This window comes from Drosophila navojoa, chromosome X, assembly GCF_054131105.1.
Source record: "Drosophila navojoa isolate 15081-1374.11 chromosome X, UAZ_NAV_1.0, whole genome shotgun sequence".
Lineage (NCBI taxonomy): Eukaryota > Metazoa > Arthropoda > Insecta > Diptera > Drosophilidae > Drosophila > Drosophila navojoa.
In genome coordinates, this window is record NC_142895.1 from 4458136 (window position 1) to 4485910 (window position 27775).

The window sequence follows — 27775 nt, forward strand, 5'->3', positions numbered from 1 at the left end:
AGACACACACACACACACACGCACACGCACACACACACACACACGCACACACCCTTGCATGGCTGGGAAATAAAACGTTGCCAACCGCACGCCATTTTCATGTTGCATCCTGCCATTATACACACATACAAGCACACACACACGCAAACACACACACACGCCCAGTAGCCGGTTTTCACGGTTTCTCTGGCCGCATATGCAAAAACTGTTCGTTTATTCAACAACATAAACATTGTTGTGCACATAAATTTATACAAAGTTCTAGTTTACATACCAACACATAAATACACACACACACAGAGTCACACGAACACACACTCGCTTAGCTGGCACAGTTAAACGTACCGAATCGATATTCATATCAACCGCAAAATGTGTGTCGACGTCGCTGCCGCAGCAGCAATTCAACATTTTCTTTTTTCTCTGCTGTTCCATATTTGTTTTTTTCTTTTTTTCACGATACCCTTCAAGCGTGCCTATTCGCTGGCAGTGCTCATTTGTGAACTTAGTAGAGCGATTCCTTTTATCTATTTGGTTTTTATTGCCTGTTTAGGAACTCTTTAGATTGTCTTCCCATGGACTCTTGACTTGCTATATGCTGCTATCTCTTTTTGCCTGTTGTACAGCTTACAGCTCTCTCTTTCACTCTCCCTTTTTTACTCTCTCGCTCTCTATCTATATCTTTTCATACCTATCTCTCTGTGGTTAGCTTTCTCTTTCACAATCTGTCTCATATACATAGCTCCCTATCTCTGTCCCTATATCACTTTCCCTTTCTCACGCGTTATGTCTCTCTATCTCTTTCTCTCTTTATCATTCCCTTTCTCATTTTTTCTCTCTCTCTCACTCATTATATCACATTCCCTTTCTCGATTCTCATCTCTCTCTCTCTCTCTCTCTCTTTCCCTCGTTTGCTTGCATTCACTTTTTCGCATGCACTTTTTATCTATCTTGATCTCTCTTTTTCTCTCTCTCACTTTCTCTGTCTTTGGTTTCACATTCTCTTATTCACTTTGCTGTGTCTCTTTTTCTCTCTCGCTCTCAGTCTACATCTTTCCAATCTCTATAATTTCCTCTCTTTCTATTTTTCTTGTACCGTGTCTCTGTCATTGGCTCTCAATTTCTTACTTAATCTCTTACTCTCTCTCTTTCTTCCTCCCTCTTCCTTTCTCTCTTCCTCTCCATCTCTCTCTTCCTCTGCCTCTCTCTCTCTTTTTCTCTCTCTCTCACTCACTCACTCTCTTTCAGTGTCTTCCTCACTTTCTCTCACTCCCATTTTCACTTCATCCGTCTCTGTTGCGCTATTTTCTATCCTGCCTCTCTTTCTTTCTCTCTCCTCTCTCTCTGTCTTCTCTCTCTCACCCAATTATGTCCAAAAAGCAGAACTTTCACTACATATATGTAACTATCTATAATTATACTTATATCTAGTATAGAATAGGCAGAGTATTTCAGTGTGCGCCTCTGCTCCCCCATTGCTTTCCGCTTTCGTAGCTGTTCGTCTGATGCGGGCGCTTTGCCTAAATGTAGGCTGCACAATTGATGCATTTAAAGCACCTGCACATTGCCAGGGCCGCCACGCCCCCTAGGAAAGACGCCCCCTTAATGGCGCAGCATTGAAAGCCTGTAATTTGTCAATCAATGCGTCAGTCAGTCACTCAATTTGCCACGCCCACTGGGTTGCTGCCTACGGTCGGTCGGTGGTGCTGCTGCTGGTGCTGCTTTGTTTGTGAATTTCATATGAATAATAGATGAGCTCACACAGCTTAACGCGACTTAGCTTGACTCGTTACATATTTGCCTTTTCTATTCTCCTCCATTCGCTGAGAACGTTCTTTCAATTGCTTTCAATATTGTTCATTTGATATTCAATTGTTAATTGTATTTTATTTTGCGATATTTCAATGAATTAAATAATTATTCATGGCTGCGTATGAATATGAATAACTGTAGATGTACATATACATATGTATATTTTCAGGATTATCAAATAAGAGCAATGGCAAAAGTAATTCATATAGAAGAAAAAAATTGTTGAGGCTTTTGACTTTTTATCTGAAATGTGATTCAATATGTGAATAAATAAATATGATTCGGGATTAACTTTGGATGAATTGGCAAAACTCACTGAATATGCTAATCAATTTAAATATACTCATTCGCTTCCTCGTTAGCCGATTAATACTAATATATAGAGCTAAACATGTAAAATCTGGCCTTGTAAAATATCGTGTCGATGATATTTTATATTTTGAAAAAAATATCAATACAATATTTGATATAAAAGTTTAAATATATCGATATATCATTAATATCACAATTGTATTCGATATTTTGGCAACTAATTTTTCGATATAAATATATATTTGCTTGAAAAATATATATCGATATATTGATATTTGTTGGAAAATATATCGATATATTTATATTTTGATATATTTTCTACAGTTCTGCTAGAATTCTACTGAATCATTTAGCATTTTTCCACGGCTCTATGATTGACTCCATTAGAGCTTCAACTTCAGTTGACTTGAATGATTTGAAGCTGTAGAACCCAACCCTACAGAGTTGTCCCTTGCTTTCCAGGGTATCTCAGGGTATAAGTAATTTGCCAAAGAGATTTATTGATCAAATTGGTTTAGACTTAGCTGGCGTCAACTCTGAGATCGTAGAGTTATTATTCAATCATTAATGAATTCTTTTAAATCTAGAATCATTAATGACACCTCTTAAGTCTAGAACCTCTTCTGAATGACAAATTTATCGACTCAGTCATTTAGAACTCCAACAGGCTGATGTTTATTTGATTCAATAGATCTTGATGATATTCTCTGACACGATTTCAATTTAAGATACATCTCTTTAATGCATATTACATTGAGGAAACTAAGCAAGCAATCTCTACTAATATAGCTTCCAAATAGGCGGCCCCCATATACAATATATTATCTCAAATCAATTTTGTTTCATTGCAATTTCATTTGCTGTAGCGCTCAATGGGTCAGCCGACAATGGACGCCCCTTGATGGGCAACAATGGCTGAAGCACAATGGCTTTATGTACATGTTAGTCTTAAGTTATGTAACATGTTTTAGTTAATTACTCGTGCTTATCTCATCTCTCGTTCGCTCGTTCTCATTGTGCTCATTATGCAGAGTAAGCTCTAGTCGAGTCTGTTTTGGTGAGCCAAAGCGGAAGCTTATTATAAAACATTTCATTTCATTTCATTTCACCTACACACACATACATATATGTATATTATATTGTACATGTATAATATTTCTCTGCTATCCATTTAAACGTAAATAAATAAAATGGCAAACAAGAGCAGCAGCAGCAGCAGCAGCAGCAGCAGCAACTTTTGGCAAACGCCCAAAAATTTGTTACCATTCAACAGTTGGCCACATTCATTGAGGTTGTCTAGGCTGCCAAGGAGTCGTGTGGGTGTGGGTGGGGGTGGGTGGAGGGGCTTTTGACAGAGATGAGGGCAGTTGCTGGCAGAGCATTCAGACAGGCGAAGGAGTGTGGGTGGCTGGGATGTGGTGGGAGGTGTGGGGGGGGGGGGGGGGGGGGGGGGGGGGGGGGGGGGCACCGAGTGTGAGCCCATTTCAGGCATGTTTTGGATACGAAGCCGCATTTGCGTTCTCAGCGGTTTCTGTTTGCGTTTGCGTTTTGTCAGCCATATGACAGCGACGTTCAGCACAGCAGCGCCACCTGCGGCTCAATATTGACACTTTTGTGTGTCTGTCGCTCTGTCTCTGTCTCTGTCTGTGTGTGTGTGTGTGTGTCTGTGTGTGTGCCATTTTGAGCGTATTTGCTCAAGAGCTTTAATCAAATAGCCCATAATTAAATGTAACAAGTTTTCAGCAACAACAACAACAACAAAGGCAACAACAACAACAACAACATATGTATACATGTCAGCAAAAATATTGTATTGCCTCTACTCTCTGTCTTTTCTATGTGCTATCCTGCCATTCATCCATCTATGCCTACCTATCTAACTGTCTATCTAACCGCCTGTTTGTCTGTCTGTCCGTCTGTCCGTCTCTTTACTCTCACCTGCTACAAATTTTGTTTTTCTTTTACTTTTTTCTTTTACTTGTTTTTTTTTTTTCTCCTTCTATCTCGCCTTGTTGCGCGTTCTTTGGATGCCAGCAACAAATATGTGTTGCATGAGCGACAGAGACAGTCTGCGAGTTAGGGTATTAGGTACAGCCACGCCCCCCCGCCCCTGTCAGCCCCTTTGCAAATGCCATGCCACGTTAACTGCTCGCAATGCGTTCGGAATTTGAAGCCAATCCAAATATTTCTTCACTTCGCTAGCTGCGTGTGTGTGTGTGTGTGTGCCTGAGGAATTGTGATAACGAGCCAGATTCTAATGAATGATTGATTGATTGATTGAGTGATTGATTCAATAAAGGAACAACATACAGTCGCTTGCCGCAATAACTATTAACCAGCCTCTCGATTGCGTAATATATATGAATATATATGTAGAGCTTATATAGTTTGGAATTTGCTTTGGAGTTGGCTGAAGGTACGGAAGATTTCCTGAACTCCATCTTGAGCGACTCTCTTATAACTGCGCTCTCTACTCCAGTACTTCAATCCAATTTGATTGAATGTGTATATGGAGCATACGAAATACTAATTTCTAAGGATTTATCTGAGATAAGCCTAAATAACTACGGGAAATAGTTTAGGAAACTGCAGAAAACTATCGATTATCGAGACTATACTTAAGGGAGGAACTAGAGAGCTGATAGAGTATTCAATATACCCAAATTCAAAGAGTTATCGATCACTTAAGATGAACTGGAGAATAGAACTGATGTGACTAGTCAAGTCTAACAAATACATCGAAATACAAAATGTTATCGATAACTTAAGGCACAGTTCAAGTAACAAAAGTTTCTCGATATTTCAAATCTTATAAATCTAGCAACGATTGCATAGACAGCAGCAAATCTATCGATATTTTAAAGAGCAGCCATTGCCCACCTCAACGGCCGCCCTCTACTGGCACACCCCAATTCCCATTGTGAATGGGAAAAAACTTTTTGTATTTAATTAAAATTGCTGCATTTTTCTATAGCTGCAAAGGAATTCGAGCTATGCCTTTGACTTTGAGCATAGTTAAATTAATCATTGATAGCTGTTGCCTAGTCAAAGCCTTTCATTTCCGGGTCTCGCTCCCAGCCTCCCAACTACTTTCATCTGCAGTAAGCGGTTCTGTTTCATTGAAGCTGAATACACGCCATATCTTCAAATAGATTAGAGTTCTATTCACGTGAGAAGATGTAAAAGGATTGCTTACGTTTCGATTGTAAATATATAATACAGGGTATTTACGAGTTGCTGCAGCTGTAAGCTATGAATATACATATTTCAAGTTGTTTGCATTTATGGCAAATCACTTGATTCTACCCGAGCTTGTCCAGCTTTGCTTTAGAGAGAGTTCCGAACTTTTCGACATCTCTTTCTGTTTCGCTAACAGTAGAGAGCATTTGCAGCGTGTATGTACCCGAACTGGAGTCTCATGTAAATGTGTATTTGTGGGCGTGTCTGTGGTTAACATCGTTCACCATCCATGTGGCATTCAGCTTTGACGCTTTGTCTTGTCGACCGACACACGAGCTGCCAACAAAGATGTTCGACTGAATGACCGAGGGACGTCATATAGCGCCGCTATACCCTATACACACACGCACACGCACACGCACACACACATGTGAGTTGCACTTTAAGGACTGGAGCCATGCACCATGGGGAAGTAAATGTTTGACATTTGCTGTCATTGCGAATGTCCTCGACATTTGTTGTTGCTGTTGCTGTTGCTGTTGACCAACTGCGTTGGCATTGTGCATTTGCCGTTGTTTATCGAGAGCCTTTGCCCAGCAGCAGCAACAGCAGCAGCAACAGCAGCAGCAACAGCCCTTTGTCTTTGACAACATACGAGTATACGGCCAAGCGAGCTATCGCAGGCCTTCAACGGCTGTCCTATCACAATGCACAGCCTTTAAAAAGTACAGTGAAAACAAAGCGACTCACAAAAAGCAACACCAACAACAACAAGTGCCTGCAGTGTAGTAAAATTCGATTTTTAAAACGAGTTTTTTCGAATCTGACGAAATTTTCTTATAAATCTGTTTCCTTTTTTTATTCATCCACCCCATCAGCCGCTTGAAAGATTTGATCAAGCTGTCAATTCCTCGAATTGGTTATATATCATCAAATTCATTGATTTGATTTGAGTCGACAACCAAATTTGCATTATCCAATTTAATGGGAAATGTTTTCGATTGCTCTCAATTTGTCAAGGATTTAGTTTAACAAAACTTGAAAGGAGACTTTATAAGACAAACCTAAATCAAATTCGATAAACTTTTAGCTGAAATACTTTGCTTTTCAATACTATTACGAAATCGATAAATATCGATTTATAGTTTGAATGACAAACAGAAAATGAGAGGTATATACATATATATTTAAAATTAAATTAAATGTTGTAGATATGATTCAGATTTAGCACCTATGTACTTCTTTTATGGATCAAAATACATCACTATCGATAAATATCGATTTGTTGCAGTATACTTTACTTTTACAGCTGATCTAATATTTCAACTTCTATGTTAATAATTCTATTTATGCTTTTCTTTCAATATATTGCAGCTACAAGGACTAACAACTGACAGCGGGCAGCTCGAAGAACTTGTGATTGTTTCAAAACGGAAACGGAAGTCGAAGGAACAGCAGCAGCAGCAGCCACAGCGGGGAGTAGAGAAGAAGAAGCAGATAGTCGCCAGACGACAGTTGAAAACAATGCAAATTAAAATACAATAAAATGTAAAACACGGCAGCAACAGCAACGGCAACAACAAAGGCGGCGACAGCAGCAACATCAGCTGAAATCGAGAGCAGGAGAGAGAAGCAGTTAAAGCGAAAGAGAGAGGGAGAGAGAGGCAGCGAGTAGAGTGTGTGCGTGTGTAGTAGTATGCGTTAGTGTGTGACTACTGTGGTTGAAGCCCGTCAAATGGAAATGAGAAGCGCGCGAAGTGGCGGCAACTTTTCCACTGAATTGATTTGCGCAAAAGTCACAGGATACGCGGTGTAGATAGCAACAGCGACAGCAGCAGTCACAGCAACAGCAACAGCAACATCAGCAACAACGGCAATTTGCATAATTTTCAGCAACAGACACGCCAGCAACATAAGCAACAAATTGCAACGGACATAAAAAGGCGCCAAAACAAAACAGACGGAAAAAATATAAAACAACAAAAAAAAAACATGTAAGCTACGTTTGCTCGATGGATTTTTTTTTAGCTTTTCGCATTTAACATATGCAAAACAGGGGAAAAAAAAGAAATTAAAAACAAAAAGCCGAAACAGAAACAATCAAAAGCGGAAATAAACGCGCGAAAAACGCTAGCAAAACGCGCTGGAAACGCGACGAAAAGCAGCAGCGAAAATTACAAAAGTCCAACAGCAACAACAACAACAACAATAACAAGAGCAGCGCGTACGCGAAAGTTTTTGCCTATAAATGTACCAGGACAGCAGCTGCAGCAGCAGTAGTCGACGTGGCAGCGCAGCAACAGCAACAACAACAGCAGCAGCAGCAGCAGCAACAGCAACGACGACGGCAGCGGCGGCGGCGGCAACTGGGAACGAGGAGGATAACTTTGAGGCGTTGACAATAATAACGACAACAACAACAGTAACAACGACAGCGGATATAGCCAAAGTGGGCGTGGGCGAGGCGACAACAACAACAACCACAACAACAGCAACACTAATCACAGCAGCAGCAGCAGCAACAGCACCAACAGCAGCAGGAGCAGGAGCAGCAACAGAAACAAGCGCCGCTGGCAGCTGCAACAACAGCGACGACGACGACGACGACGAAGACGACGATATCTATACATCAGCCGATGCCGAAATAGATATAGAGTGTATAACAGCGCAGGGCTCACAATTGCCGACGAGCAACAGCAACAACAGCCACAGCAGCGGACACAGCAACAACAGCAACAGCAGCAGCAGCAGCAGCTGCGGAAATGCCGCGCTGTTCTGCAGCGCACGACAGCAACAGCAGCCGCAGTCGCAGCAGTCGCAGCAGCAACAGTTGCAGCTGCAGCAGACGCAACGTGCCGCCGCTGCCCTAAACGCCGATGTGCGTTTGCTGCGTAAAATCGGCTACATTGCCTCGCGAGTGCGCTGCCTGGCCAAATACTATAACGACTTTCGCCTGGTCAATCCGTACAGTGCGCATCGACAGCGACGCCAGCTGCAGGAGATATTGCTGAAGCACTCGATATTCGATCCGGGACGCGAACGGGAGCGTGCATTGCTGCTGGCGGCGGCAGCGGCGGCAGTTGGTGCAGCGACAACAGCGGCAACAACAGCAGCAACGACAGCGGCAACGACAGCAGCAGCAATTGTTAGTCGCAGCCAGAGCTGCAGCAGCAACAGCTTTGAGCCGCTGGAGGAGCAACCGTTGCAGCTGGACGCGGAGCTTGATACAGAGCACGAGCGAGAGCGAGAGGAGCTGGCCATAGCCACGGTGACAACGACAACGACAGCGACAGCGACAGCGACAACAGCGACAGCAACAGCAACAGTGCGACGCAAATCGTCGGCCAGCAGCACCGGCAGCGGCCCAGTGACAGCAACAGCAACTGCATCCGCTTCGGCGTCGGCGGGCGCCTCGACCAGTGCGTCGGCCTCGCTTTTGACAGCGGCCACGCCCATAGCGCTGCTGGAGGAGCTGCTCATACAGTTCTACGAGGATCAGGATCAGTGCCGCAGCAAGTTGACTGTTATACGGCGCCGGCTGGCCTGCAACGACAATTTGAATACACTCAATAATAATAACAACAACAACAACATAAACAATAACAGCAACAACAACAACAATAGCAGCAGCAGCAGCAGCAGTAGCAGCAACAACAACAACAGCAGCAGCAACAGCAACATCCACAGCATCAGCAACCAGAACAACAACAGCAACAACAGCAGCATCAACAACTTCAGCAACGGCCACAGCCTGACCATGTCCACGTCCATGTCGAACATGGTCGAAGCAGCAGCAGCAGCTGCTGCTGCCACAGCCACAGCGACAGCAACGGCAACGGCCACAGCAGCAGCGGCTGCCGCAGCTGCCGCCGCCGCCGCTGCGACAGCAACAACGACAGCAGCAACTGTTGCCAGCGACATTGCTGTTGTCTTGCCCACCAGCAGCAGCAGCGGCGGCAACATGTGCACTGGCAGCGGATCTAGTCAGCCGCAGCAGCAGCAGCAACTGCAGACGCGCGCCTATTTGCAGCCCTCGCTCGACGGCGACCATCCGTCGCGTCGTCGTCGCGCCAGCGACTGCTCAGCGGCCGCTCTGACGAATCAGCTGCACTGCATCACGCTGAAGAACAACAACTGCACAGCCGTCGCGGCGGCCAGTGCGGCTGGGAAGCTGCCCTTCCATCGGGGCAGCTGCGGCGCTGCCGGGGAGCATCTGCTGGCAGCGAACTCGATCGCCAATCGCGCCACCATCATATTGAGCAAGTCCTGCAGCAATGTCGACGGCGACGTCAGCCTGACGGCCAACGTGGCCAACAACAAGCTGCGGGCCAGCGCCACCGACATCGAGACAAATTCAAACGCCCTCAATGGGGGGCGGATCGATGCCATGCAGCAGGCCATTGCCGATGCCACCTCGAACAACGGCAACAATGAGTACAGCATACTCCAGCTGAACAACACGATCATCCAGTGTCACTTCAACGACGACGACTTTCGCGCCCTGGTCAAGGATCTCAAGCGCAAGGTTGAGTACACGGAGCGCATGAATTGGCTATGTAAGTAGTGCTCTAACTATTCTCCTTACTTATACATTGGAGTCCCAATAATGCGAAATGGCAGCGTGATCTTTTTTTTCGATTTAGATAGTAGTTCAAATTATCGATAATTATCGAGAACGAACTTTTTTCAAGGGTATCAAATTTGTTTCAGATTTATCGCTATTTCTGATTCGACGGGGTATAAATTATCGAGACTCGATTGCATATTTAATAACTATTATAATTAATTTTTACAATGTACAAGAAATACTGGGTCGATATCCATCTCAACTGTTTCCATGCTGAACATTGAAAAAAGCCTATCTAGTAACTCCCGAGAGAGACCATTAAAATCATTAGTTATACATGATAGTCGTATAAATTGTATTGGTGTCCATGATAATCGAGTCACTCTTAACACTTATCGATAAGAAACTCTTAACTTGTTGCCATTTATGTAATAATCGAATTTTTGTCAAGCAATCGATTACAGTTTCTTACATCACTTGCATTATCAATTTGTTTTTCATCCTCGATATCTTTTTGCCAACTTCTCAAATTGATTGAAATAGAATATATTTCAAATAATCTATGACTTCTCAGGCAATCGATGATTTTTGAATTTTTATCAATATATCAAGTTATCGATAACGTTTGGTCATTTTATAAAATAATTTAAATAGAATTTTTCAGAAACCATCAATTTATTGTTCATCTTGATATTCCTTTCCATTGATTGATCATATTACATATTTATGATATCGATGCAAACCAAACTTGATTCTACTTATCGAAAACGTTTGTCATATCTATAAAATCAGCATTTATGATGCCTCTATTTCCATGAAAAATCAATGAATAGCAATTACAAGTTTTTCTTACATATCATTGAATTTTGTGTTCATTTTCATAGTCAATATATTTCAAAATAATCGATAACTGATTATATCTTCGAAATCGATAAAGTTGATTTCTAATATATTTCAAGTCTCTCTTAAAGCTGAACTCACCAAGCAAAGGAAAATAGAGCGAGAAAGAGACAGAGCTATCGATAAAAAACCAATAGTTGGCACTCGAGTCCAAGTCATTTGGACTCAGTCAGCGAATGCAGTGAACCGTATGAAAGTGCATGGACCGAGTCGGCCCGCCCACCCATCTTTATGGCTATTGTGAACGCAATTTGAAATGATTTTTACATTTCATTGTTGTTCCATTTAGAATTTTTGCATTCACTTTCGCACTCGCACTCGCTTTCGCCCTCTCACTCGCACTCGCATTTGCCAGCAGCTCTGTTGCCTGACTTTCGCTCACGGCTCATTTGAGGCATTTACGCATCAAATTTGACCCGGCCATTTGTTAGTGGCGTCCTTTTAGCAAATATGCAGCATTTGATATTTGCTAAAACGACCCCAATGCATGGCATGAACACTTGAACACTTGCTATGCAAATGCAAATGCAATGTCATCCACTCTGATTCTGTTGCATGTGCAAGACAAGTTTTGGTCTTAGATATAGAAATGAAATATCTTACCTTTATAAGATTCGAAATGAATGCATTCAGAGTCGGGTTAGAGTAGCTTGAAGTTTACCCCGTTAACTAACTCTAAACTAACTATTCTTTCTTCCTTTGTATTCAGTCTTCATTATCCTCCATGCTCCTAAAAAGTATTACTGATTACTCTTTAACTCAACTTGCCTTAAAGACTAAAGTTTAGCTAAAAAAACAAGGAATTTAAATATGGCTGTATAGTATAGTATAGTCTAGATATAAGAGAATGGTCAGAGACTCCCCACCTTCAGGCTTATTGAACCGATTCCTGTCTTAAAATGCTGAAACTCCAAATGTCGCCCTGAGCTTTACCTAGGACTTGCTTCATATAACTCTTTCTTTCTCTGTCTGTCTTCACTATCTTCCATCTTTATACATCTGCAAGAGCAGTAGCTCTACTATTCTGGAATCACAAAATAAATTCTCTATGTAGAGGGCGTCATTTTAAGAGCTCAACACTATGGCAGGTAAAAGCTCTTAGCGTCAGCATGAAAAATGTGAGTTGGGCAAATAAAATTGCACAGGTACCAACAAAGTTGCATTCAAAATGCGAACTTTCGCTGCATCTATCTAGATATATCAGTTATTAATTGAAGTATCACTCTAGGAACTTCAAGCTCAAAATTTAGAGACAAAAAAACAAAAAAAAACGAAACTGAAACGAAACTTGCAACGACTTGTGCAGCGTATCGTATAAACAGTTAGCTGCAGCAAGCAAATGGCTTAAGGAAACGGCAACAACAACGAGCAACAAACAACAAACAACAAACAACAACAACAACAATGCAGCTGACAGCAAAGACATCAATCGGAGCATGTAACTTGTGATGCTCATCAAGAGTTGCGCTACTTTTGGACTGTGTCCTTGCCAGCGCTGTCTAGCTCCTGTGTCTATCTATCTATCTTGCTCTCACTCTCCCTTTCTCTCTGTGTCACACTCCTTCTCTCTCTCTCTCTCTCATTCTCGTTCTGTTCCTGCTGCTTGTGGCTGTGGCAAATTTTGCTTTTAAGGCTTACGCCTTTTATATGTCCTGGCCGTGCTAGCACGTGTGTGTGTGTGTCCGTGCGTGTGTGTGCGTGCGTGCGTCAGTTTTCCGCATTGTCGCATTTTAAACATTTCAATTAAATTGCGTCGCGTCGCGTCGCGTCGCGTCGTTTGTTCTCGACTCGCCGTCGATTCGCATTTTTTCGTTGCCTACTTTTAGGCGCCTGTTGATTGTCCTCCATTCAATTCGATCTCTCTCACTCTCTCTCTCTCTCTCTCTCTCTCTCTCTCTCTCTCTCTCTCTCTCTCTCACTTCTCTCTCTCTTCTCTCTAGATCGCTTTCTCATTGTATTTTTCAATCTCTTAAGATGATTTCGCCCACGCTCTCTCTCTCTCTCTTGCTCACTCTCGCACACACGAGTGTGCATATGTATGTACGTGTGTGTGTGTGCTTCTACATGTGTTTCGCTTGTGTCTGGCATAACCTGTTCGAGCAATCAACGACATCGTTAATTTGCTTTCAATTGTGCAACTGCTGCTGCGGCTCCTGCAGCTCCTGCGGCTCCTGCAGCTCCTGCGGCTCCTGCAGCTCCTGCGGCTCCTGCTGGCGCCTTGCCTCCTATCGGCCTTGCATTGTTTTATGTCTTGATTTGGAACTGCTTTTTATGCTCCCTCGAGATGTGTATAAGAGAGTAGATTGGCTTTTGAATCAGCATTTCTGGCAACAGGCCAGGTTAAACGCCTTAGCATGAGGCTCTAATGAAGTTAGATATATGGAAGAAGTGGACCAGAGCTTGAAGCTCTAATAAAGTTAGATATGTGGAAGAGGTAAAAATGCTATAGATACACTTCTATATGTTCTTATGCAGCTTCCATTCACATAGCAGAATCCATCGAAATGATCTTTAATTTCTCTCTATCTCTCTCTCTCTCTATCTCACTCTCCCTCTCTCTCCCTCTCTCTTTCTCTCTCTCTCTCTCTCGCTTTATGGAAATTTCAACTGTTTTCAGAGCGAGTATTATGCAGTCGGCTATACCCGTTTTACTTCCTTCTACTGCCATTTAAATACCGAAAGCTGTTGCTGCCAACGGCAATTATGAGCAGCAGACGCTTTGCCAAGGTTCACACACGCTCTCACGCACTACCCCACACTCTCTCCCCCACCCATCCCCGCCCCTCTCCGTCTTTCGCTCTCTCGTATAGTCATCAAGTTTTGGCTTGTCTTTTGTTTGCATACCAAGTATTTTCGCAACACTGGCTAATTTCGCCGACTCGCTTAGCAACACTGCGTGTAATTAAAATTGGCATCTGATAAGGGGAAAAAATATACATAATTTGCTTTTATGACAGCCTAATTGGCTGCGAAACCAGCTGCCCAAATATTTTATGGCAACGATATAAATGTCTCGCTGTCTCTTTGTCCGTCTGTCTGGCCTGGGAGACAGCTAACGGGGCAAGAAAATTAGCTGACATTGACGAAAGTTTTGGGCAAACTAAACCTATGTCAAACACAAAGTGTTTCTGAACTTAGCCTGGAATATTATAATGGAGTAGTTGAATGAAGTTGGCTTTTTAATGCGACGCTATTCGAGCTTGAGTGGTGAGAGTATTCTTGTTCTTCTTCTTGTTTACTTCAATTCGCACTTTACCTTGGAAGACTTTCCGAGCTGAAGGCGCTGAGTAATTTCACTTATTCCATAGACACTCGGACACTTGTCAGGCATCGAGAATTCCCAGCTTTGTGTGGACTTGCCCCATAAATGCCAGCCAAATTCTCTGAAAGTCAGGGAAACATTGCGCTGAAGAGAAAGAGAAAGCAATACAAACGAATCTTAAACGTAACCAGTGTTGGAAAACGCTCTTCGCTGCAATTCACAGATGCCATCGCCTTGTTGCTATGCTGCAATCCTTTTGCTCTTCTCCTCTTCTCTTTTGCTTTAGCTTTTATCAATCTTGACTGTCCTAAGCCACTCGATCAACTCGTGCGCCTAACACCTGTGTCCTGTGAACACCTGTTGTCAGCCCTAAGTTGCGTGTCAATTTGAATGCACATATAAAGCCGAGACTTAGTCGAGAAGATGGCGGATGCTGCCAGGGGGCGTGGCGTGGTGTGGCGGGGCAGGCCTTACGGCTTTAAAGTGGGTCAAGCACGACGTCGGCCTGTGGGTCGCATTGGGTCGTAAATCAAAACAGAGTGCCACACGTACTGCCTACGCGCCTGTCGCACTCGGCGAGTATGTGTCAAAGGTCGCAAAACCTAAATTGCCCCTCGCGGCTGCTTGAAGCCGGAGCGAGAGCGAGGGCGAGCGGAGGCGGGGGCGCGTCAGCGTTTGGGGTGAGCCACAAAACGCAAAATGGTCATAAATTCAAAAAGCCTAAATGGCTTGGCAATACTTACAACGGCAAAAAATGAAAGAAGGAAGAGAAAAAATCCTCAAAAGAACACAGCAGCCAAAGAGGAGAGAAGAGGGGCGACAGCAATGAAAAGAGGAGCAGAGCAAAGAAAGGAAAAGCAAAGCACAGGCCACATAATGCGAATGACAAATAACAAGAGGCAAGAAATATGTCGGAAATCTACTGGAGACAGCCGCAAGCCACCAAATGCCAAACGCTAACCAAATGCCACAGTCGACACGCAGGGTGTGAGAGATTGAAAGTGTGCGAGAGAGACGGCAACAGATAGAGAGAGAGCGATAGAGAGAGAGATGATGACACTTGAAGGCAAACCGAATGGAAGGGGATGTGTGGGACCAAGGCAATGGCCAAAGCAAAAATCTAATAATAATAAAATACTTTATTGTTCGGTTAACAATTCAATTGTTTCACTTAACAAGGCACAGCAGCAGAGACAGGCATAGGCTGCCCAGAAAGAGACGGCAAGACGGGCAAATGAAATGGAGAAATAAAAAATAAATTGCCACAAAACAACATTAAGTGATAAAGTGTTTGGCAAATCAAAACGAATCACTTGAATGACTGAGAGCGCGCACAAGGAGAGACTGAGAGAAAGAGAGAGCAAACTAGAGAGAGAGAGAGCGAGCTAGATGACACTGTAAAAGCAAGTGGCCATTTCATTCATTAGATAGAGTAGCCATGGGTGGGCTCCAATTGAAAAGGACGCCGACAGAAAGCGAGTGTTGATTCAAAAGCCACAAGTGAATCATATGTATGTGGAATCCAACAAAAGTGAGGGTGTTCCTGTGTGTGTGTTTGAGTAAGTGGTATGTGACATGGAACAGACAATTTATGAAATTTATGATATTTACTACAGAATAGATATGCCTTATCGAAGCATGTTAAGTGAGCCGTTGCTGTTAACTGAGCTATGTTAAATGGACATTGCTGTACTTTCTTTCATTGCTGACATTCATATAAAGCTTATGCCTCAGTTTATGTTAGCCGAGCTGTGTTAACTGTATTTTGCTGCACTTCTCTAGTAACATAACTCTGTAAAGTGTGATATTTTAAATGTGCCTAGCAGAACAAACAAATAATACAACGGAAGGGTATATGAAATATGTAGCACAGTATATCAAGTCAATATGTCAAAGATTCTATTAATTTAATACCACTGTAAAAAGTATAACTGAAAAATAAAACAGATTGTTATACTAGTTGAATATGATATATAAAATATGCATCAACTGATTATATCACCAAGTATAACAGTATAGTATAACAGAAAATTACAACAGATTATTATACTAGTTGAATATGATAGATAAAATATTCATCAAATGATTATATCACCAAGTATAACAGTATAGTATAACAAAAAAGTATAACAGATTATTATATTAGTTGAGTATGATTAATAAAATATTCATCAAATGATTATATCACCAAAGTATAACAGTGTAGTATAACAGAAAAGTATCATGATCATATATGATCATATCACCAAAGTATAACAGATAGCAATATCATATTGATATAAGAAAATAGCGCAATATAACAGATTAATATAACAGAACAGTAAAAGCAAATAACCGTAAAAGTTAAGAGAAAGACTTTCCCGTTGCTTATAGTGTCAGACTCATCCAATACTCCAGTAGGAGCTGGAGCTAATATACGGTGCTCATTCAGGTGTGGTTAGGATGGATAATGCCCTCTTTCGTTAAAACGTATACTTTCCGGAATTGAAATGTGTCTCTGCTCTATTGGAGTGTAACATAAGGACTTGTGCTATCATTAAGGAATCTTCAATTGGCTTCCAAGTATAAAGCACACACTAATCAATATTTCTGTGAAAATGTTTCCCAGTCCCGCCGATGGCGGCCAAAATAGAATTTCAAAATAAATACAGTTTTCCTTGAATTGAATAGTCGGGCTCCAGCATCTCTTTACATAAAGATATGTATATGCATATGTATGTGTGTATGCGTGTATCTTTAATTGGAATCGTACTTGTGTGTCCACTTGTGTTATTTAATACCTTGACAAAGGCAACCACAGCAGCTGAAATGCGATGGGGCTGCTGAAAGTGTTTACGCGTTGGGTAGCCTCTGAAGCGTTGTGCGTTGAGCTGGAGACTGTTTATCGTACCCAACACACATACATATGTGGATGTATACATATTACAATGTCAGCTATGCAAAATATTTGTTAACAAAGCATAAAATACACATACACACATATACATTCATCATGTTAGCTCCAGCCAGCTCTGCCACCATCTATGTATGTATATGTATATTGCATATTGCGCGCATAGACTTAGCAATATGAGAAGTAGAGCGAGCGGGATGGAGAGTGAGGGAGGTCACTGGGAGTGCTGCTAGCTGTACCCTCTGTATATCTTCATCTTCATATCAATATCTGTATCAATATCCACAGCAACATCTCTATCCACATTCAGATTCATATACACATCTACATATATACACCTATACACATGCATGTACTACTAATGAAACCGCCTTTTCTTAATAAATGATGGGTCCAACCGCAGTGCAAAAAGCAAAAAGCGCAACCTCGACTGGGGCTCAGCCACAGAATGTCATGTTAGACGTAGAATCCCCCTGCAGGGGTGCGAGCTAATTGCCTGTTGCACTCGCATGTTAAGCAGCCGAAACATGCAGCATAAGTTGCCAGCAGGCAACTGATGCGCAGCAAGAAACAGCAAGGGAGTGAGCGAAAGAGGGGGCAGAGAGAGCGAGTGCAGGCTTGGCTTAAGTTTGAAAATTTAAGAAACAACAAGGAAATTGTCCTCAGTTGCCGAAATTGACATGAAATTGTTGGTGTAGGCAACTCTTTATGTTAAGTGTTTCGTATTCTCATGCAGCAGGCGAAAGGTGGCGATGCTATAGAAGATTTAAATCGATATACCGATATTTGTAAGTTTTAAAATTTAAGAAACAAAAAGAAAAAGTTCTCAGTTGCCTAAAATTAAAAAAATATTAAAACTCTTTATATTATGTGCATGGTATTCTTTAATCTTATGTAGCAGGTAATAGGTAAAATCGATATATCGATAAATTTCTAACTTTCTGTCTGTTCACCCAACTGTCTGTTGTACCATTCTCATTAATATTGTTAGCTAAAAGAAGCATAACCATATAATTACTTATATGCATGTAGCCCTTAGAATCGATAAATATCGATATATGCTTTAAGAGCAGAGCTTGCACAGATGAAATACTTTCCATTTTGTAAGCCCTTTGCATATTTTCTCAAACAGTGAGCTATGAAAACCCATTTCAAATAGCAGAGAGAGAGAGAGATCTATTTACTCGATGGAACTATGATATAATAGTTTCATAAGGAAGTAATAGAAGATAGAAAGTAATAGTAGGAATTGTGATGCAAGACAAAGCCTTCTAGAGTTCTAGAAAAACCCACTGTGGACTTATAGTCGAGCACTCCCAACTAGAGCTTTAGATATAGTAGTGCGTGTATGTGCGTGTGTGTGTGTGTGTGTGTAAAGGAAAAATAAACAAATTACATAGTCATGAATTGACGCCATTTTATAGAACATTTCCCACTTGCTGGGCGCTTTGCCGCAGCAAAGTTTACGACCCGACCGACCAGTCAAATAAAAAGCAAAGTTTGTTATTTTGTGTTGTTCTCTTTGTTTTTGATTTTCTCTTTCTTTTTTCGTTTTTGGCAACAGCTGCAAGATTGTTGCATTGTTGCCAGTTGATTGTGTATGGGTGTGTGTGTGAGAGCGAGGGTGTAATGGTTTGAGGCGATCTGCGGGGAGCTGGAATTGTTCTATGCAATGCAACAGCTTGCACGATTCATTGACGTTCCAGACAGACAGACAGACAGACAGACACTACGATTGCCAGAATATGGCACGCATTAACTGGTAAAACGAGCAAATTGTTTACGGTCTAACAGACAGGGCAGCCCGATGAACTTGTTGTGCGAGTCATTCAACAACATCATCAATGTGGAACGGCTACCAAATGAGCTGCGAATGAAATTAGGCGAGAGCAACACAAAAGTCAAATGCAACAAGAGCACTTCATAAACAGCGTTTAAATAATGAAAAAGAATCTGTTATTGATGATGATGATGATGATGATGGTTATGATGTTGATGATGATGTGTTTTCTAGGAATTATTGAATGCCAAAAATGCGCATAAATGTAATTGCAAGTTCAACGAATTTAAGTAATTCGTTGCTCTCAAATCTGAACATGCTAAAAGTGACAGTAAAATTTTAACGCACACTTCATAAACAGTAAAATCCAGATATAGAGATAGCAAGTGACAGCTAAATAAAGAGGGTGAGAAACGGAGAGATATAGAATGAGGGAGAGACAGAAATAGAGTGAGATTTGGAGACAGCGGAAGATAGAGACAGTAAAAGAATGAATGAGGGAGAGCTAAATCGGAAAATGAGAGAAAAATAAATATACAGAGAGAGATAGAGAGAGGGAAATAGAGAGAGAGAGAGAGAGAGGAAGAGAGAAAGGGAGGGAGAGAAAGACAGAGAGAGAAAGACAGAAAGACAAAGACAGAGAGACAAAGAAAGAAAGAGTGAGAAAGAGAGACAAAGAAAGAAAGAGAGACAAAGAGAGAAGGAGAGACAAAGAGAGGAGAGAGAGAGCCAAAGAGAGAGAGAGAGAGAGAGATAAAGTGAGATAGAGAGACACAGAGACATAAAGATATAGAGCAGAGAAACAGTTAAGCGATCCAAAGAGACAAATAAATAGAGATAGAGAGAGAAAACTACGATGAGAGGAAGATAGCGAAAAAGCAGGTAACGGTGCTTATTCTCTCGGTGGACATAAACTTGATTGCATGAAAAGATAGAAAATAAGAAAAAACCAAAAACATGAAGCTAGTCAATCATGAGTCCTTCTCTATTGAATTTCGTCTAGAACTCATTAGATACACTAACTACATAAATACCTCCCCTTGGCTTTGCCCCGCCCCGCCTCGATTGCTATCTGGTTTCAGTCTGTTTGCTTGTTTTTCATTTTCTTGCCAGTTTATTTCCATTTTGAAAACGTTGACAGCTGTTCCTCCCTGCCATTCGGCTGTTTTCAGTCGTCTTCGATGCGCTCATAAGTATGCTATAAATTTTTTGAAAGTATTTCCTTCAGCCCAACTGCGTTTTGCTTCGTCACTGAAAGCTGAAAACTACCCTCTGCCAGGCCATAGCTGGCCATTTGGCCTGATAGTGTAGCTGGCAGTCACACCTAGGCACGCACACACCAAAACACACACACGCACACACACACACGCACGTGCACAAAGTTGACTTCGTTTGTTCGCTAATAAAGTTAAGCAATCAATAAAAATGTTGATTATGTGCGCCAGCAACAAAAGCTTTAAGAGGCGCACACACAGACACACACCACGTACACACACTCTCTTGCTGTCTCCTGCTGCTTGTCTCCCTTTCTCCCTCTCTCTCTCATTGTATGTAAATTTCATGATGCTTGGCGCATAACACAAAATAATCAAAGTGTGCGTGTGTGTGTGTGTGTTTTTTTTTTTTTTCAACTAACGCCTCGACAGTCCAACCGACATGCCACCCTCTGTGCAGCTCCCCCCTGCCCCCCTCCAGCTGTGAGCTGCCTACGCGCACCCTTGTTGTGGCCGTGTCACTATGCACTCAATCAGCGTTGCCAGACCGTTGCAGTTTTCGGTCGCCAGCTTTGCTCGTTGAGGCTGTGAAATTCCAAATCGAATTTTGGGTTCAACTAATAAATTTGTTATTGACTTGCGTTGCGGTCATGAAATCATGTTGTTGTTGTTGCTGTTGCTGTTGCTAGGGGTTAGACGGGTCTGATGTGTGCATATGCTCGTAAATACAGTTATGTTAGCAACACTTTTAATGAGCAATAAAATGTTGCATGCTTAAGAGCAGCAGAGCCAAGGCGTACTAAAAACCTACAGCAATTCGATGTGTGTGTGGGTGGGTGGGTGCGATTGTGTGTGTGTGTGTGTGTGTGTGTGTGTGTGTATATATAACCATTTGCTAACCACTTTTGACACCTTTTCGTACGACTTTCTCGCGCACTTTTCAAAAAGTTTGCCAGCAACAAAAACAAAACGCAGAAACACCTTGCCAATACCAACATCTCACTCTCTCCCACGCTCTCCCTCTCTGTTTGTCGCTCCCTTTGCATTGTTTGACTGTTGGTAAAGCAAGCATTTAACTTAAATTATTTTCGAACAACAACAAAAACGAGAATGAGCAAAGTTTTCTCCTTCGATTTGGCAGCCGCTGGCAAAGTCGTTTACGAAACTCGAAACTAAATTACATTCGAAACATGTCCAACTTGTGATGGGGCATTACTTATGCTGATGCTACTGTTAATAATATTATTACCAGCACAACTTGTTTTTAGTTTCGCCCCATGACCGTCTTAATAGGGTAGTAAAAAAAAAAATATGTTTAATGATTCACAGTTTTCACAGTTTTGCTTTAATATTAAAGAGACTCGCTCAGCGAAATCAAATGTTATGGAAATCAGATATACAACGGGGCGTATAGCATAGGAATCTCTTTACTTTTGCAGTGAATGAGTATTTTGTAGTCGCTCATGCCCCAGTTCAAACTTCTTCTTTGTTTTATGCTGCTGCTGTTTAAGCTGCTCGTTACGCCAACATCTCCCCCTCCCCCACCTCTCTCTCTCTCTCTGCTGTTCTCTGTCTTCTCGCAATTGTCTTATATAACTATTGCTAATCTATATGTGACTTCTAGCCAGACTTTTGATTATATGTCATGTCCTCTCCTCAGTTCAGTTGATGTTTTCTGTCTTTTTCCTCTGCCATCATTGCATCACGGCATCATTGCAGCCAATTAAATTCGCCCATTTGTTGCATTTAGTGTATTCCTTTTGTCAATTAGATAAGCCCCAATGAAATACTTGTCAATGAAAAGAATGCCATGCCACACAGCTCGCAGGAGCTTCACAGTCATGCACGCTCACTCACATGCATGCGGTTGGTTGTTCGCCGCGAATGGCAAAGGAAATTTCGCAAATTAATTGACAAATAACTGTACCGGCTGACCATGAGCACCGGCTAATTGACAAGCACTTTGACAGCAGAATGTAGTGCTGCTGCTGCTGCTGCTGCTCTGCTCGCCCCAAAGAATGCGTTCATAAAAATAATTATCAAACAAATTTGGTTTGAAGCAATTTCATTACACTTAATTAGGAAGCGCTCTGATACATGTGGCCAGGTGTCATGTGGCAGCTGAAAGGGTACACCTGCCATGCAAACGGAGCACGCTTCACTCTTTTGTTGCGTGTGACCTGCCACATCTTTAATGCATGCGCGACAGAGATGGCAAGTGAGGGGGGGGGCAGAGACAGAGAGTTGACAGCTGAGAACACCTAAAAATGTTTGCCATTTCCATGATACATAGCGATACGTATATATGCATGTATATCATTATATTACAGTATATATATGTATAGATGTTCGCGTTTGCTTTGTGACGTGGCACGCGGCGTATGCGTAATTTGGGAATGAATTTTAAGACGCAGCCACCAATTAGTCGTGCGTCCATTCGATTGGCAAATGCATATTGAATGTCATTCATTAGCGTTTCATTAGCGATTCGTGTTATTTTTACTTTTTATCTGCTATTTGACATTTGGCATTGAAGTCGGTGTCAATTTCATCTGATTTCATTTGCAATTATTCATTGACTTGTCTCTGGTTTTGGTTTGAGAGCTGCAGTCGCGCGGGCCGATGGGGAACACACATTCAGCTTCCCCTTCATGGCCAAACGTGGATATTGACTGATTGAATGTCTAGTACTACATTATAATTAAAGTTATCGATAACCTCGATAACCTTATGCTACTGGAAAGTGCAGAATAAGCTCATTACAGAGCTGTAACTAGCCAATATCTTGTCTTAAGAACTGATATTAAATGCTTAACTTCGATATTGCTATCGATAATTATCGAGCTGCTAGGCAACTAGCCTAGGCGTTGGCTCAACTGTAAACTGAAAACTGTCTTAGGGCTACTGCACAAGCGTAAGAAAATCCTCTAAAAATCAAGAAAGTAAAAGTTATCGATAACTTGCTCGATTCATGAATAGCTATAAAAGTGTTAGGCATAGTTTAATTGCAAAAGGGAACTAGCTTACAATTAAGTACTTGACAAAACACATGCCAAGCCATGTGAGCATATAAAGTTATCGATAAATACATAATTGTTATCGTTTGTTAGTCTTAAACCTAATTAGACTCAATTCAAATAGACCCAAAGCATGCACCGCGACCCTATTCATATAAATTTCCTTGGTTATTGATAGCCTAGCTGCGCTCATAGTTAGCTATCGAAACAGTTATTATAACACTAATTGAGTGTTACTGAATTTGTTGTATTTACAGGGCATAATATAGCTTGCACTTGTACTATTTGCCTAGCCACTTTTCTGATATTGTAATTACAATATTCTTATCTTTCACTCTCTCCCTCTCGCCTTCTCTCTCTCTCTCTCTCTCCCTCTTTGTCTGCCTGAGTACGTGTAATGCCAGAGGTTGTTAGTTTATGGAGACACACACATACACACATACATATAGATATATTTATATATATGTATTTGCTAAGTTATTTTTATTTTTAATATCTAAATTGAGTATCTATGTTAGGTTATGTTTTTTTTTTCTTTTGTTTTGTATGCTTTATTTTTGTCTTCTTGTTGTTGCTGTTGTTGTTTTTTTCTGTTTTTTTTTTTTCTTCTTTTGTGGCACGTGCTGTAACTGTCAGGCCTCATTGAATATTATTTGAATATTTGTCTGTGCATGTGTATGGGTGTATAGGTGTGTGTGTGTGTGTGTGTATGTGTGCGCGCTTGGGTAGTTGGGGCATGTCCGTATCCTTGTCCATGCCCACACGCCCACAATCGACAGCGCAACGCGCTCGCAGCCCTCAGCCCTCAGCCGGCAGCCCTCAACCACACCGCCGCCACCCCTCGCCCCCGCCCCACCCAGCTCACAAGTACGCACCACCTGTCCACCTGCCACATTTCTCATGACGCGCGCCCCGCTTTGTTTTATTTCATTGTTGTTGTTGCTGGCGCTGATGTTGCTGCTGTAATTTATACGTGTTGTTTATTTTATGCCAATTTAATGCAACTTACAAACACACACACACGCACACACACACACACATATGCGTTCAAATATAGCCGCAAGCAGAAATATAACAAACGAGCCGCGATTTGACTAACGGTTTCATCTCAAGAGTTTCAGCGTGCGTGCGTGTGTGCGTATGTGTGTGTGTGTGTGTGTTTGTGTGTGACATAAAATATTTGACATATTGTCACATTCACGTTCATAATGAAGTGCAGCCAAGTTAGTTTCGAAGACTTCGAAACCAACAATCGAATATCAAACCCCAAAGAAAATACGAATACCAAAACTGAGAATAGCCTGGACGGTGCTGACTTTACGATACCCTGTAAAATGATGTCAACTATGATGATCTGTTGAATTCTGCTTTGCATTTGCCTTTGTTTATTAGCGCTTTCAAAATGGTAATACTAACTGCCAGTTAAGTATTTGACATGAGGATAAAATTACCATTTAAAAGATAACTAAAGATAATTTGAGTCACATATTTGATGAATGTAACATGTTAATCTGGCTGTTAAATTTGACATGAGCAACAGTTTCTCACTCACTTATCCATATATGCAGTTTTTGTGAACGAAAGTAGTCCGACTACATGTTAGATTTGGCTGTTAACTTTGACAAGAGCAACAGGTTCTTACTCATATATGAATATATGCGTTTTTTGTGAATGAAAGTAATTTGACAACATGTTAGATCTGGCTGTTAACTTTGACATCAGCTTTAGATATATTTGCTTCTTGCGATAATATGGAATAACCTGATATCAGTCTCTCTATGCCTTCACAGCGCATTACTTGCTCTACTGCCTGGCACAACTAGCTTTCAAAACCAGCTGTTAAATATTTGACATGAGGATAACGTTACTACTTTAAAATGAAGACTCTACACCAAAGACAATATGCGTTATTTTTTTTTTTAAGTAGTTTGAAACCATGTTAGATCTAGCTGTTAACTTTGACATCAGCTTTAGATATATTATATGCCTCTTGCGATAATATTCGTTAAGCAGTTAACAGTCCCTTCATGCCTTTACATCGCATTACTTTCTCCACTGCCTGATTAGACGAGCCAGCAAAATTTCCCAACCAGCTGTTAAATATTTGACATGCAGTTATAAAAACGCGCCTTGAACCGTAATTTATATTGCAGGTTTATGTTTTATGAACGAATGTTAAAATTTAATTTGACAACATATTAAATATGGCTGCTAAAGTTGACATGAGCCTGGCACATGAGATCAGAGGCGGTTGCTGGCGCCCTCGGGCTGTGCAGCTACTGCTTTATGGTTCTTGGCCTGGCTAGAAGAAGACATTTTCTTTGCCGCTTGACAACTTTAGCTGTAAATTATTTTCCTTCGTTCATTTTCTTCTTCTCCTTTGTGTGTGTGTGTGTGTTGTTGCTCTTCTCTTTTTATGACCTTTAAATGTTCGCTTTGATTTAAGAGTTTTAAAGCAATTTCACTGTCGCCGTGGCTGTTGCTGTCGTTGCCGTTGGCATTCGTATTCCCATTGACAGCGGGCCAGGGCCTGGGCCTGGGCCTGGTCCTGGTCCTGGTCCTGGGCATGGTCTTTTGGGCTGTTGCTATTCATTAGATGCGCTTAATCAACTGTATTTGGGAACTGTCTGGCGTGCATGTGGCACATGCTATATGCTACCTGCCACACATGAGCACACACATGCCGGGACACGCCCACATATTCCTTTGGAATTGACTGAAATTTCTCCACAGCAGATCCAAAATGAAAATGATAACCAAAATGGAAAAATGGCAAACTCCGAATGTAAAATGTGAAACGAAAATGAAACCAACAAAGCTAAGGCACAAGTCGTTTTATTAGATCCATGGCAATCCATAGCAGTGCGTTGCCTAACGACGAGGCTCCGTGTATACCCTGTAATTGCAGTGAATGTGTTGAATATTAGGGATATTCCCTTGACTTCCTTTGAATGGAACTTTACCAAGGTTTGTGTTAGTTGTTGGAGTATTGGGGATATGCATTTGGGAAAAGACTATTTTGAATATTAGGGATACTCCCTAAGAGTGTGAGCTGTTGCATTTGCAAAGAATGTTTGAATTTATTTTTATATTAAGGTTACTCCCCTTCAAAAAAAAATAAATAAATAAAAAAATAAAAAAAATTAATTAAATAATTTATTCATGTTCTCAAAGTATAAGGGATATGCCTTTGAAAGAAGACGGTTCTGATATTAGAGATATTCCCTAAGAGTATGAGCTGTTGCATTTGCAAAGAATGTTCAAATTTATTTTTATATTAATTGTATTCCCCCTCAATGCCTCAATTGTATGCCTTTGAAAGAAGGTTATTCGAAATATTAGGGATACTCCCTAAGAGTATGAACTGTTGTATTTGAAAGAATGTTCTACAAAATATAATATTCATGTTCTCAAAGTATTTGGGATATGCCTTTAAAATAATACCAATTTAAATATTAGGGATATGCCCTGGAAATATGAACTATTTCGCATATTAGTTAATTATTTGATAAGCCTAAGCTCAGTTTGCCAGACAGCTTTCAAATATAATTTGAATAGCTCAAAAGGCATTCAATGCCATTAAAACTAACCCTATACACACACACACACACACACACACACGTACAGAATATTGTCAGCTGCCTCTGCTCTTTGGGTTGCCTAGCAAGAATATGAGAGAGAAAGAAAAAAAACAAACAAACAAACGAGACGTTAATAATTAAAAATGAAAAATTCATTTTGTTGTTGGTGCTCACCTGCTCTACATGTGTGCGTATGTGTTTGTCTGTGTGTGTGTGTGTCCGTGTGTGTGTGACTTTGACAGTTGAAAGGATTATGAATCAGTAAAGAGCGAACGGGGACAAAGCTGAGCACGAAAATGGACAAAAATATGACATGGCCCACAGAGACAGCAGCAGGAGGTCAGCAGGTAAAAGCCTGCCGGGAGCAGGACGCGGCTAGGGATAAGGCTGAGTATTATGTGCAGATTCCATGACAGGACACTTTTCTGGCCAGGCTACGTTTGTCTGTGTGTGTGTGTGTGTGTGTGTGTGCGGTTTGCGGACGCCGCTTTCAAAATTATTCCCAAATAAAAATTTCCCTCGTCCCAGGTGAATAGAAGTTGACACCTCTTGACGCGCTTTCCTTTGGGCCTGCTTTGTTTTTTCTTTTTTGTTTTTGTTTTTTTGTGGCCTGCCAATGAAATCATTTGAGTATATTAATTAAAAGCACTCGGTAAATACGCTCTGCTCTGCTCTGCTGATGCGCGGAGCTGCCGCGTCCAGTGCCCCAAAAACCTGCTCCTGGCATCCGACCCACCGCAGTCGACGTGTCGGCGACCCCAAGTGTTTGCCGCTAAGCAAATTGGATTGCTGTGGCAGAGTCAATCCAAAACAGGATGCTCGCACACACTCTCTCTCTCCCTCTCCCTCTCTCACTCTCGCCTTCTCTGTCTGTCCTCGTCACCGGATGTTTAGCAGCTGAATTATCAAGGCGAAAAAGTTCAATAGTTCCCAATTCCCCAAACGCGCCTTTCAAGATCGACGCCAGCAACAGGCGTGGCGGCTGCTCCAATTGTGCCATTTGCATTAATTGAGAGCGTTACACGCACACCTATATACAAATACATATATATACCTACTTATATATGTATTCATCTCTCTCTCTCTATATACAGCCCTCGCTGTGTTTCGCTCAATGCCAACGCCATTTTTTTTTTCGCTCAGACTTTTTGCTTGCTGTACATGGAAATGAAAGTGGTAGAAAAAGAGAAGGGAAAACTAAAGTTTTTTTTTCTTCTTTAAACAATTTGCTCAGAAATAGTTTATGCAATAGTTTCT

At 41.5% G+C, this 27775-nt stretch overlaps 1 protein-coding gene across 1 annotated transcript in view; it reads left to right on the plus strand.

Moving 5' to 3' along the window:
• The window catches only part of Pde9 (phosphodiesterase 9), a 137946-nt gene that overhangs the window by 63528 nt on the left and 46643 nt on the right, over window positions 1-27775 (plus strand). Inside the window, exon 4 of the mRNA XM_089263523.1 lies at window positions 6686-9860. Within this exon, the coding sequence (XP_089119649.1) occupies window positions 7553-9860 (2308 nt within the window). The 5' untranslated portion in view covers window positions 6686-7552. The remainder of the gene's footprint in view (window positions 1-6685; window positions 9861-27775) is intronic.